The sequence below is a fragment of the Rattus norvegicus genome, chromosome 3 (assembly GCF_021556685.1).
Source record: "Rattus norvegicus strain SHRSP/BbbUtx chromosome 3, alternate assembly SHRSP_T2T, whole genome shotgun sequence".
Taxonomy (NCBI): domain Eukaryota; kingdom Metazoa; phylum Chordata; class Mammalia; order Rodentia; family Muridae; genus Rattus; species Rattus norvegicus.
This window is the reverse complement of record NC_141536.1, coordinates 73,115,887-73,129,056: the sequence shown is the minus strand read 5'-3', so window position 1 is coordinate 73,129,056 and position 13,170 is coordinate 73,115,887. Positions and strand designations below refer to the sequence as shown.

Here is a 13,170-nt window from a genome sequence, read left to right as displayed (position 1 = left end):
CAGGTCTTTTTTTCTTTTTCTACATGAAGGTAGAATGAACAATGAAAGGGGATAGACTCCAGTTCTGTCTTTCATTCTGATAATATGAATTCTGAATTTTCATGTACTCTTTAAAGCCAACAAACCAATCCTCTTCCCTCTCATTATTTCTAGAACTCATGGGATAGTCTATTTCAGGTTTAAAATATTCATATCATATACATGCATGACTAATTATTAAATTTCAACATACATGACGTTTAAAACTGACACTAATTTTAAATTTTCATTGGTTGTAGCAACTTTGTATTTATATTTATGGATATGTACATAACATGATAGGTGAGGTAACAATTACAGAAGTTTATATTCTTCCTTAACAATATAGTTTTCAGGGATTATACTCAATTCACTCAAGTTATCAGGGTTGTTGCAAATACATTTACCACTTATTCTACTTCCGTGGCCCCAGAATATTATTTATACATGCCTACACAGATATCTCAAATATACAATCTTCGAAATACTGTGGCTATCCTGTGTCTGATCGAAATTAGCCTCATAAGGTGCAATATTTTATAAACCTCACATTTATTTATCAATGGCAGTCATACTTTACTACACCATACTTTTTTCATGGCATTTTTTACTTCTGCATTCCTCAGAGTATAGATAAGAGGATTGAGCAAAGGTGTCCCTATTGTATAAAACACAGACAACATTTTATCTATTGGTAGAGTGATTAGTGGTCTTGTATATATAAATATACAGGGACCAAAAAATATGACCACAACAATGAAATGAGAAGTACATGTAGACAAGGCCTTTCGTCTTCCTTCTGCACTGTGGTTTCTCAGGGAGTATAAGATTACAATATAGGAGATAAGAAGCACTATGAAACTTATCGTGCATATGGCACCACTATTAGACACAACTAGCAAATTTATCACATAGGTATCCATGCAGGCAAGTTTCATCAAGGGCTGCAAATCACAGAAAAAGTGATCAATTACATTTGGACCACAGAATGGTAATATTAAAGCCAAGAAAATCTGTGCTAAAGAGTGGATACAAGACCCTAACCAGGCAAGAATTACCAATATACCACAGATGCGTTGGTTCATTATAATAGTGTACCTTAGCGGCTTACAAATTGCTACATAGCGGTCAAAGGCCATGAGGATAAGCACAAAGATCTCCATGCACCCAAAGAAGTGGGCTGCAAAGAGCTGAGTCATACATTCATTGTAGGTAATAACTTTTTTCTGGAAGAGTAAGTCCACGATCAATCGAGGTGCTGTAGTTGTAGAGAAGCAAGCATCAGCAAAAGACAAATAGAAGAGGAAAAAGTACATGGGACTGCTAAGTGTGTGACTCATCTTAATGGTCACCACAATGAGAAAGTTCCCCAGTAATGTCATAAGATAAAGAATCAAGAAGACTCCAAATATTGCCTTCTGTTTTTCTGAATCCTGAGTCAACCCCAACAAAATGAATTCAGTCACACTGTTGTTATGCATCATATCAGTGGCTGCATTTTTTAGAAGTGGCTGAAAATATTTAACCTGTAAGCAAAGAAATGTCACATTGTGATTGATGTCTAGATGTTGAAATTCCTTGATTCTACCCTATGCTTTTATTCTCATCTGCCTTTGAAGTCACCGAAGAATCTTTTAAAATTTCAACATAGATACCTATATCCCAATGAGATTTCCCATTGACTCAGCTTACTGGTCTGGACCAAAGACTGAATTTCAGGAAAGAAAAACATGAATGTTTTTCAGGTACCTTGATTGCTGTTGATATTTCAAAGTATAGAATTCGTACTTTATTTGAGAAAGTATTGATGCTTCAATCCTAATTAAAAGGGGAAAGAAAATAAATATGAAAGATAAAGGGAGGGATGTAATTCAGAGAGAGAGGAGGAGGAGAGAAAATGTAGGACAGGACAAGATGTGAGAGAAGACAGAGGAGATGTAAACAGTGTCAAGAAATTGAACATAGGTGTGTAGCAGTGGCAATGCGTAACCATGTGTAGCCACCAGAAAGTCACAGATACCAGGAAAGCAAGAGGTTAAATGACCAATGGCGATGACATTAGCTCTAATGCCCAACAAAGGGGAGAGAGAACCTGTAGAGACAAATTCAGAGGTTAGGCATGGCCCCAGATTGAGGGAGGTGAGGGATAGGGCTACCTATGCATCTCAATATTATTAACCAGAATTGCTCCTGTCTAAAGGAAATTTAGGGAAAATGAATGGAGCAGAAACTGAAGGAAAGGGCATCCTGAGACCTCCCCACCTTGGGATCTATTATATATGCAATCTTCAGACTCAGTTATTATGGCTGATGCCAAGAAGTGCTTGCTGACAGGAGCCTGATATAACCGTTCCCAAGAGTCTCTGCCAGAGCTGGATCAATAAAGATGTGGTTGTTTCCAGCCAACCATGTAACTGAGCATGGGAACCCCAATGGAGGAGTTAGGGAAGGATTGAAGGAGCTGAATGGTTTTGTCACACCATAGGAAGAACAGAAATATCAACCAACATGAATGCCCAGAGCTCCCAGGAACTAAACCACCAACCAAAGAGTACACATGGAGGGACACAAGGCTCCAGCTGAATATCAAGCAGAGGATGGTCTTACATGATATTAGTGTGAGTGGAGGCCCTTGGTCCTATGAAGGCTCTATGCCACAGTATAGGTGAATGCTAGCAGAGTGAGGCAGGAATGGATGGATGGGAGAGTACCCCCATAGAAGCAGGTGCTTGGGGGAATAGAATATGGGATTTGTAGAGAAGAACCCGAGAAGGTAGATAACATTTGAAATATTAAATAAATAAAATAACCAATAAAATAAAAAAAGATAAAGAAAAGAAAAGGTGATGTGTTTATTAGGTAACTTAGGAAAAGCATATGTGCCCATTGGATGTGTTGGGAGGGTATGAGTTCAAGCATTTTCTTTACCCATTTGGAGTGTTTTGAAAAGGAATAAGTATTTTATCCATGCATATATTTACATGTACATGTAGACCTATGGATGATTCTTGCTGATTCTTTCTTTGTGCTCTGTAATATGAATAGTACTACTTAATTCAATGAACCACTAAGCCTATTGATTCCATTATAAGAAAAATCTCAACTCTATTCACTACCTCTTTGTTTCTATTTTCCCTGTCTCCTTTACCCCTGTATAAGTTATACTTTACAAAAGTGCATTTATTACAATTTTAATATTACCTCTTTATTCAGTATAACATTTTATTGTGAAAACATAATGGTTTGGAATACTTTAAGTTTGGTATGATCCCAGGAATTTACTATAATGTTTTCATTATATGGTTTTTTTTTTAGAAAAATGGCATTTGCTAGCTGTAACTTTTACATCCCATTAAAAAATTTTTTTAAAAAAATGAAAAATGTTACTTAAAAAATGTGTTCTATACATATATTATTCCATTTTACATGAAAAATTCATTTGCTGCAACATTAGATTTTATTAAGGTTTCTTTTTGATGTGTATTCAAACATTTGTGTCATATGTGACTGAAAGATGTCCTCCATATAAAACTTCTGCCTAATTTTTCCTTGAATTTTTATAAAATTTTTAGTATGTTTGTAACATACTTCCTCATTTCTTTATGTGTTTACCCCTCTCTCACCTTTTGCGTGTATATGTGTGTGTGTAAGTGTTTGTGCGTGCATGTACATGTACACTGTGTTAGAGTATGTATGTGAATGTGCATTTGTGGCATCACAGTCATTTAAAGGCAAAAATAATAATTCTCTCCATCTACCTTTTGGGTCCAGGGAATCGATTCAGCTTGTTAGGCATGGGAGCAATCTTTACCTGGTGAGTCATTTCAATGGCAACATGCTTTCATACTTAACAGTCATAAATATCAATTTAAGTTTAATACTATAACACTTTAATAATAGTAATAGTAATAATAATATATTTGTTCAAGAGACTTATGCTGCTTCTAATTTTACTTTATAAATAACTTCAAAAGATAACGAATTGTTAAGCATAAATAATTGTAACTGATGCTAAATGAAATATCATCATTAGTAAATATTTTTCAATCTTTATATAACTTCAATATTAATTTATTTTTGAAAGATTGATTGTTATTATGTTATCACCAAAGCAAACAATATAAGTGGGGACAATCTCAGAAGACAGAGAGACCTCCCATTATCATGGATTGGTAAGACTAATAATTTAAAAAATGGCCATCTTGCCAAAAACAATCTACACATTTATTACAATCCCCATCAAAATTGCAACTCAATTCTTCATAGAGTTACAAAGAGCAATGTGCAAATAAATGAATTTGAATAAAAAAATCAGGATAGCAAGAGCAATACTTAACAATAAAAGACCTTCTGAGGGAATCACCATCCCTGACATCAAGCTGTAGCACAGAGCAATAGTGATAAAAACTATATGATATTGGTAAAGAGATAGGCAAGTATATCGATGGGATAAAGTTGAAGACTCAGAAATGAACCCACACAGCTACAGACATTTGATCTTTGATAAAAGAGCTAAAACTATCCAGTGGAAAAAAGATAGCATCCTCAACAAATGATGCAGGTGGTCAGCCTGTAGAAGAATGCTAATTGGTACATTTTTAACTCCCTGTACAAAGCTCAAGTTCAAGTGCATCAAGAACCTCTACATAACCAAATATATTCAAACTAATTGAAAAAATGTGGAGAAGAGCCTCAAACACATGGGCACTGGGAGAAAATTTCTGAACAGAACACTGATGGCTTAAGCTTTAAGATCTATATGAACAAAGGGACCTAATAAAATTGCAAAGCTTCTGTAAGGCAATGTGCACTGTCATTATGTCTAAACCACAGCTCACAGTTTGGGAAAATATCTTTATCAATTCTACATCCAGTAGATGGCTAATATACAATATATACAAAGAACTCAAAAAGTTAGACTACAGAGAGTCAGTCAAAAAAACCCTATTATAAAATGGGATACAGAGATTAACATAGAATCCTGAGCTGGCGAATATCACATGGCTGAGAAGCACCTAAAGAAATGTTCAACACCCTTAGTTGCATCAGGGAAATGCAAATCAAAACAAACCTGAGATACCACCTCATACCTATGAGAATGCCTAAGGTAAAAATATTAAGGTGAAAACAGAAGCTGATGAGGATGGAGAGAGAGAGGAACACTCCTCCATTGTTGGTTAGATTGCAAGCTGGTACAACCACTCTGGAAATCAATCTGGAGGTTACTTAGAAAATTAGATATAGTACTACCTGAGGACCCAGCTATACCACTCCTGGGCATACACCCAAAAGATGCTCCAAAATAACAAGGATACATGCTCCACTATGATAATAGGAACCTTATTTATAATTTGTAGAAGCTGGAAAGAACCCAGATGCCCTACACAGAGGAATGGATACAGATATTGTGATACATTTACAGGATGGAGTACTATACTGCTTTTAAAAACAATGCCTTCATGAAATTCTTAAGCTAATCGATGGAACTGGAAAGTATCATCCTGATTGAGATAACCTAATCTCTCTTTCTCTCTCTCTCTCTCTCTCTCTCTCTCTCTCTCTCTCTCTCTCTCTCTCTCATGCACACACACACACACACACACACACACACACACACACACACACACACGCATGCACTCACACACATAAAAAATCGCATGGTTTGTATTCATTGATAAGTGAATATTGCCCAAAGGTTCAGATTATCCAAGGTACAATCCACAGACCACATGAAGCTCAAGAAGGACAGCGAAAATAAGGAGGCTTCAGTCTTTATTAGAAGGGGGAACACAGCTGTCAAAAATGATGTCTTTATGAAAGTCTTAGGCCAATGGATGGAACTTGAAAATATCATCCTGGGTGAGGCAACCCAATCACAGAAAAACACACACGGTATGCACTCCTTGATAAGTGGATATTAGCCCAAATTCTCGAATTACCCTAGATGCACAGAACACATGAAACTTACGAAGGATGACCAAAATGCAAATGCTTCACTCCTTAAAAAAGGGGAACAAGAATAACCTTGGGAGGGAATACGGAGGCAAAGTGTAGAACAGAGGCAGAAGGAACACCCATTCAGACCCTGCCTCACATGTTGCCCATACATATACAGCCACCAAACTAGATAAGATGGATGAAGCAAAGAAGTGCAGGCTAATAGGAACCGGATGTAGATCTCTCCTGAGAGACACAGCCAGAATACAGCAAATACATAGGCGAATGCCAGCAGCAAACCACTGAACTGAGAACGGGACCCCTGTTGAAGGAATTAGAGAAAGGACTGGAAGAGCTTGACAGGGCTCGAGACCCCATATGAACAGTGCCAACCAACCAGAGCTTCCAGGGACTAAGCCACTACCCAAGGCTATACATACACTGACCCTGGACTCCAACTGCATAGGCAGCAATGAATAGCCTAGTAAGAGCACCAGTGGAAGGGGAAACCTTTAGTCCTGCCAAGACTGACAACCAGTGAACGTGATTGTTGGGAGGAAGGCAGGTAATGGGGGAGGATGGGGAGGGGAACACCCATATAGAAGGAGAGGCGTAGGGGTTAGGGCGATGTTGGCCCAGAAACCGGGAAAGGGAATAACAATCGAAATATAAATAAGAAATACCCAAGTTAATAAAGATGGAGAAAAAAAAAGAGCATGAACTGCTCTTCTAGAGGTCCTGATTTCAATTTTCAGCAACCACATGGGGGTTCACAAACATCTGTAATGGACTCCAACATCCTCTTCTGGTGTGCGTGAAGACAGCAACAGTGTACTTGTATATATAAAATAAATGAATATTTTTTTAAAAAAGAAAAGAAACCATCTTTAGATAGGAAAGAATAATTTCTCACGTTATATAATGCTCACAGAGGAACTTCAAATTACTTCAATAAATTAATTTATTCCTCAAATTACAGGGGTCAGTTTGCAGCCCGATTATCATGTAACCTGTAAGGTGAGTTAGAGGTGTTTGCCACCCTGACAAGCACAATCAATCACCATTTCTCTGACCATGAAGATATAAAGCTAAAACATCACAATATCCATATGTAATTGTGTGTATTTCAACAATCTGTCTCTATTGGGTTTCTATAAAGATTAGTTGACTCAATATAAACCAAACTATGCAGACATGTGGCTATGCTCTCCTGTTCCACTGGTTTGGTTACTGTCATTCCTCAAGTACAGCCTTCCATTTCATAAAACTTTTATTTAAAGTGGTTTAATTGCTCAATTTTTACATTGTTTAAATCTAAATTTTTCTCTCCAAAGTGGCAGAAAAAATTATCCTTGATGATCTTAATAGTTTCTCTGTGGTTACCACAAGATAAAATGACATTTAAGGTTATATTGATTAAATAAACACAAAGATCAAAGCTGCATAGCACTGCATAGCTCAGCGACAACAGAATCTCTATAATGAAGGGGAAATTGAAACAGAACATCTGCAATAATGTAGACTCCAGTGATATGAAATTAGAGAGAAGTAATTTTATAATGAAAGAAATTAAATCGCATTTAATGGGCATGAGAATGAAAATACATTTCCACGCAAATAAATTAATGCAACTACCTCTGTGTAGCAGACTCCAAAAACAGTAGAAAGTTTTAGAGATATAAGAAGTTTCTTAGAAGAAATTTATAAAAGAAAGGTAATGAATTTTTGATCTCTTTCCATGATTATACTATAAAACTGGAGGACAACATACATATGAACGTGACTATTAAGATTGATTCACCAGGACTTGGTGAGATACTTCCCAGGTAAAGGTGTTGTTATCAAGTTATATGACCTAAATTTGATCCCATACCTACATGATGAAGGAGACACTTATTCCTGTAAGAAGTCCTGTGACTTTCACAGACATTCTATGAAACACACACACACACATGTGCAAACACACACACACTCACACAGAGTGAGAGAGAGAGAGAGAGAGAGAGAGAGAGAGCAGACAGACAGACATAAATGTAATAAAAATTGAAGCAAAGATTCATGAATTTCCTGAAATAAAAATTATCACTAGTTATTGTGGAATTTTACAAATTTTTTTTATGTCCCTGATGGGATTAACTGTAATGAAGGGACTACATCATTCAAGATTCCAGCATCTACTTGCTAATGATATTTTTTGCCTGTTCTTTCATGTAAGAAAAATAAATTTAACTTTGCCATGCAAAAATGCAGGTGTTGGAAAACAAAGTCTTCTGCATCTGGGTAGGATCTGGAAGCTGTATGATAAGAGGTTTTGGTATGTGTGCAGACTAGTGTAACTTAACCTTGCCTTATTATGCACAGTGCAGCAAAACAGAATAAAAAAAAAAAACATTTGAACAATACTGAAAGAAATCAGTACTAGGGATGACATGGTTCAGCAAATAAATATATACAGAATTATAATGTAAGTCTATTAGTGTCATTGAAGCTGAGGACCATGAAATGCAAACAGGCACTGCAGGACTTCCTAAGTCTGACTTCACTGTAGTACCCATCTTGAGAAGTCTAGAAGTACTCATACTCAACTACTTTCTAGACAATCAGCAAAATAGAATATTGTTCCTCTACTTTTAAAAGACAGTTTTATTGTTTAGATTATGGGTCCTTTGGCATGGTATTTTACCATTATTACTTTTTAAAGTCATAAAATTGAATGGAACAAATATAATAAATCATATTGTCATACATATATACAAATATACATATCAACATATTGAACTTTATCTTCATTTTTATACCTCTGTGTCTACCGTACTTGTATATATTATTTTCTTGCATATATCACATACACGTGTATGTAATGCTAGGAATTATTTAAAAAACCACAATGGTTTTTAGGCATATGCCTTTCCTATGTGTTTAATCAGAAAACAAGTACCAGCACTTAAATTTTCTTTTTTGCTTTCACTTTTTATAAATGCTCTTCCTTTTTGCCTCATTTCTATCATTGTTTTAAATGGACGTGTGGGCATGTGAAATCAAATGATTCATATGCTGTACAATTACTACTGTTTCAAAACACAGTGGTTGAGACACTATGGCTTTCAGCATCATTGTTCCAGCTATGTCTTATCTGTGCACTCCATGCACTCCATGTAAACACGCCTAAAAGGACTTTTTTTTTTAATAAAAGTACTACATGGTACATCCTGATGATTTTTCCTTTTCTAATACATCTACTCCATATTTTTTCTATGGTGAGCCCAATGCAAACATGATTTCCTCAGCAAAGCCTGTCTAGATTTTATAGTCAAGTGCATAATTTACAAATACATATTTGTTATAAGCTTTTTGTGTATTTATTGAGTCATGTCATCTCTAGCACATACTCCTGTCCTTGTGTGAGTGTTGTTAATTTATTCAGTTTTGCCACACATGGATCTGGCAAGTTTGTATCATTCCAGTCTGCATATATTACAAATTCTGGCTGTGTTTATCAAATGACCACTAAACAATACCCAGGACGAAAAGCCAAGGCTTTGTGCTCCACGTGTTCTAACCACTTTTTCTCTTTCAGCAATTATGTCTTTTATAATTATGAGAAGAATTGCCATCATAAGTAACATAATGTCATTGTCAGTAAGCATCAGAGGATGACGATCATGAGATAAGCCAGGACACTTTAGCATTTTCAGGAAAGTATAAAAAAAAACTACAGATGAAGAGTGTTCTATGATTGAAGTAGGGCTTTTTCTTACTTTTATTCTTTGGATTTGCTCTTACATCAAACATATAGGATTGATTGTAAACAAAAAGTATATGCCAGATCCTGACACTGCTACCATCAGCATCAGACTCTGTCTCAGCAGGGTCAATGCTAACTGACTCTCTATTCACACAGCCAACACCAACTCTTTTTCTGACTCCATGCTTTACAAATAAGTCTGCAGGTACCTCAAGTCAAAATTCAGTCTGTTACACGCCAGTGTACAATAAAGAAATAAAAAGATGCAAAGATTCCACATCAGTGAATTGAACATAACATGTGCCAATAGATTTTACAGGATTAAAAGTGAATATGAGCTGATATCAATCATGCTTACCCATTCAACTTTCCCTCCCCTCTCTTCCTTTGCTCCTATGATTATATTGTTTCCCCTTCTAAGCATCCTTGTTTGGGCATTCCTTTTTGTTTAACTTTCTTGAGTATGGAGGGTGTAGCCTGGGTATTCCATAGTAATACTTATCAATGAATACATACCATGAATGTCCTTCTGGGTCTGTGTAACCTCACTCAGGATGATATTTTCAAGTTTCATCTGTTTGTCTGCAAAATACATGATGTCCATCCTTTTAATAGCTGCACAGTATTCCATTGTGTAAATGAATTACATTTTCTGTGTTCTTCAGTTGACAGTCATCTTTGTTGTTCCCATTTCTGCCTATTAAGGATAAAGCTGTTAAAAATACAGTGAAGCCCTTGTCCTTGTGGTATGGTGGTGCTGCTTTTGGGTATATGCCCAGTAGAACTATTTTCAATCTTCTAAGAAAGGGATTGATTTCTAAAGTGGTTATAAATGTTTGAAGTACCACCAGGAATAGAGGAGTTTTCTCCTTTATCCACATATTCTGCCAGGATGTGCTGTCCCTTGAGATTTTTATGTTAGCCAAGATGATAGGTGTAAAGTGAAATCTCAGGGTTGTTTTGGTTTGCAGTAACTAGATGAAAAAGGATGTTGAACATTTCTTCAAGTTGAAGTTGCTACTCTGTTGAGAATTCTGTTTAGTTCCATGCCCCAATTTTAATTGGGTTATTTAGTTTGTTGGAGTCTAACTTATTGAGTTCTTTATATATTTTGGATAATAGCCATCTACTGGATGTAGTGTTAGTGAAGATCTTTCTCCAAACTGTTGGCAGCCTTTTCATCCTACTAGCAGAGTCCTTTGCCTTATAGAAACTTTGCAGTTTCATGAGGTTCCATTCTCAATTTTTAAACTAGGGCCTGAGCCATTGGTTTTGAGTTCAGGAAAGTGACTTCTGCACCAATGCATTGAGGTTCTTTCCCGCTTTCTCTTCTATTAGGTTTAATATATCCAGTTTTATGTTGATGTCCTTCATCCACATGGACTTGAGTTTTGGATAAGGTGATAAATCCATCCAGCATACCAAGCCCATTTTTTTGAATATACTATCTTTTTTTTTTCACTGAATTTTCTTTTTTTCTTTGTCAAAAACCAAGTGGGCTTATTTTCTGGTCTTTGATGCTATTTGATTGATTGATCTCTCTGATTCTTTACAAATGCTACGCAGTTTTTAGCACTACTGCTCTATAGTAGAGCTTTGACGTGTGGGATGGTGATTTGTCCAGACATTCTTTTATTGTTTAGGCTTGTTTGGCTATCCTTCTGTGTTTGTTTGTTTTGTTTTTCTCTTACTTTCCATATGAAGGAGAGAAATCGTTTTTCAAGGTCTGTAACAATTGTTTTAGGGTTTTGATTGGTATTGCATTGAATCTGTGCATTGTTTTTGGTAAAATGGCCATTTTTACTATGTTAATCATAGTGATTCAAGAGCATAGATTTTTCCACCTTCTAATATCATCTTCAATTTCTTTGTTCTGAAACTTGAACTTCTTGTCACAAAGATCTCTCACTCTTTTCTCTTTTACCCCATCTTTATTAAATTGGGTATTTCTTATTTAGATTTCAAACATTATTCCCTTTCCCAGTTTCCTGTCCATCAGTGACCTAACCCCTCATACTCCCCTACTAAGTGGGTGTTCCCCTCCCCATCAACCCCCCATTACCAACCCCCCAACAATCCTTTACATTGAGAGTCCAACCTTGGCAGGACCATGGGCTTCCCCTAACACTGGTGCTCCAACAAGGATATTCTCTGCTACCTATGTAGTTAGAGCCAAGGGTCAGTCCATGTGTAGTCTTTGGGTCGTGTTTAGTCCCTGGAAGCTCTGGCTGGTTGGCATTGTTGGTCTTATGGGGTCTCAAGCCCCTTCAGCTCTTTCAGTCCTTACTCTAATTGCTCCAACAGGGATCCTACTCTCAGTTCAGTGGTTTGCTGCTAGCAATAGCCTCTGTATTTGAATGTTAGGGCTCTGTCTCTCAGGAGAAATCTATATCTGGTTCCTGTCAGCATGCACTTCTTAGCTTCATCCATTTTATCTAGTTTTGGTGGGTACAATAACTCTAACTACAAAAGTGATGAGTGGATATCACTTTTTTGGTTAAAGTTATGGCCAGATATTTTATATAATTTGTGTTCTGTTTCCTAATTTACATCTCAGCCCTTTATTATTTGAACAAATGAGGACTACAGGTTTTGAGTTAATATACCCACTTGTTACAGTTATCAGCAGTTCTATTGTAGATTTTGGAGGTTTGCTTATGTATATAGAAATATCATTGGCAAATGGGAATACCTGGATTTATACTCTTGATATATTGTTGTCTTGTTTCTCTAGATAGAATTTCAAGTAGTATATTAAATAATAGGTCAGCTTTGACTTCTCCATGATTTTAAAGAATATCTTTAATTTTCTCTCCAATTAATTTAATGTTCACTATTGGCTTTCCATGCAACCCTTGAGTTTTACTTAGACAGGGTCCTAAGTTATTTATTTTAAAAAGGCTAACATTATATTTCACTTAATTTACCTAGTAAAGTTGGATATGCATTCTGCTCTTGGGAGATTCAGTAAGGAGACAGATATAATACTTTCTGAGGAATTCTGAGCTTGCCTTTGCAGGCTGGAAGCTCATAGACTAAAGATGACAAGGAGATTGCCTGCTGGCTTGCAGTATCTATCAGATTCAAACAGGAATAAAACATTTGTTGTATGAAAAAGCAGTGACATCATTATGTAATGCAAGCATTTACAATATATTTCTGAATCACGAGGAAAAAATTCTAGACGCTATTTTTACCTTGCATCTCCTACTTTACCATGACATGACCAAACTACTGTATATTTCTCTCACTGTGCTTTTTGTCAATGTAATCTTTTTTTCTGAGAAACAGACCATTCAAAAAGGCTCATATATTTTTTTAATTTTATTTTTCTTGTATTCTTTATGTATTTATATTTCAAAACTTATCTCCTTTTTCCCCTCTCATATCCCCTTTTCTCTCCCCCTGCATGTACAAAAATGCACCCTCTCCCACCCACCCACTCCGAACTCACCACCCTGGCATTTCCC

At 36.2% G+C, this 13,170-nt stretch overlaps 1 protein-coding gene across 1 annotated transcript; it reads right to left on the bottom strand.

The window, feature by feature from the left end:
* Positions 1-587: 587 nt before the first annotated feature.
* Or4c99 (olfactory receptor family 4 subfamily C member 99) lies at positions 588-1,502 on the bottom strand. Its single transcript, NM_001000650.1, is given in 1 exon segment — positions 588-1,502. A coding segment is annotated over 1 exon segment (915 nt).
* Between the last annotated feature and the right edge of the window lie 11,668 nt (positions 1,503-13,170).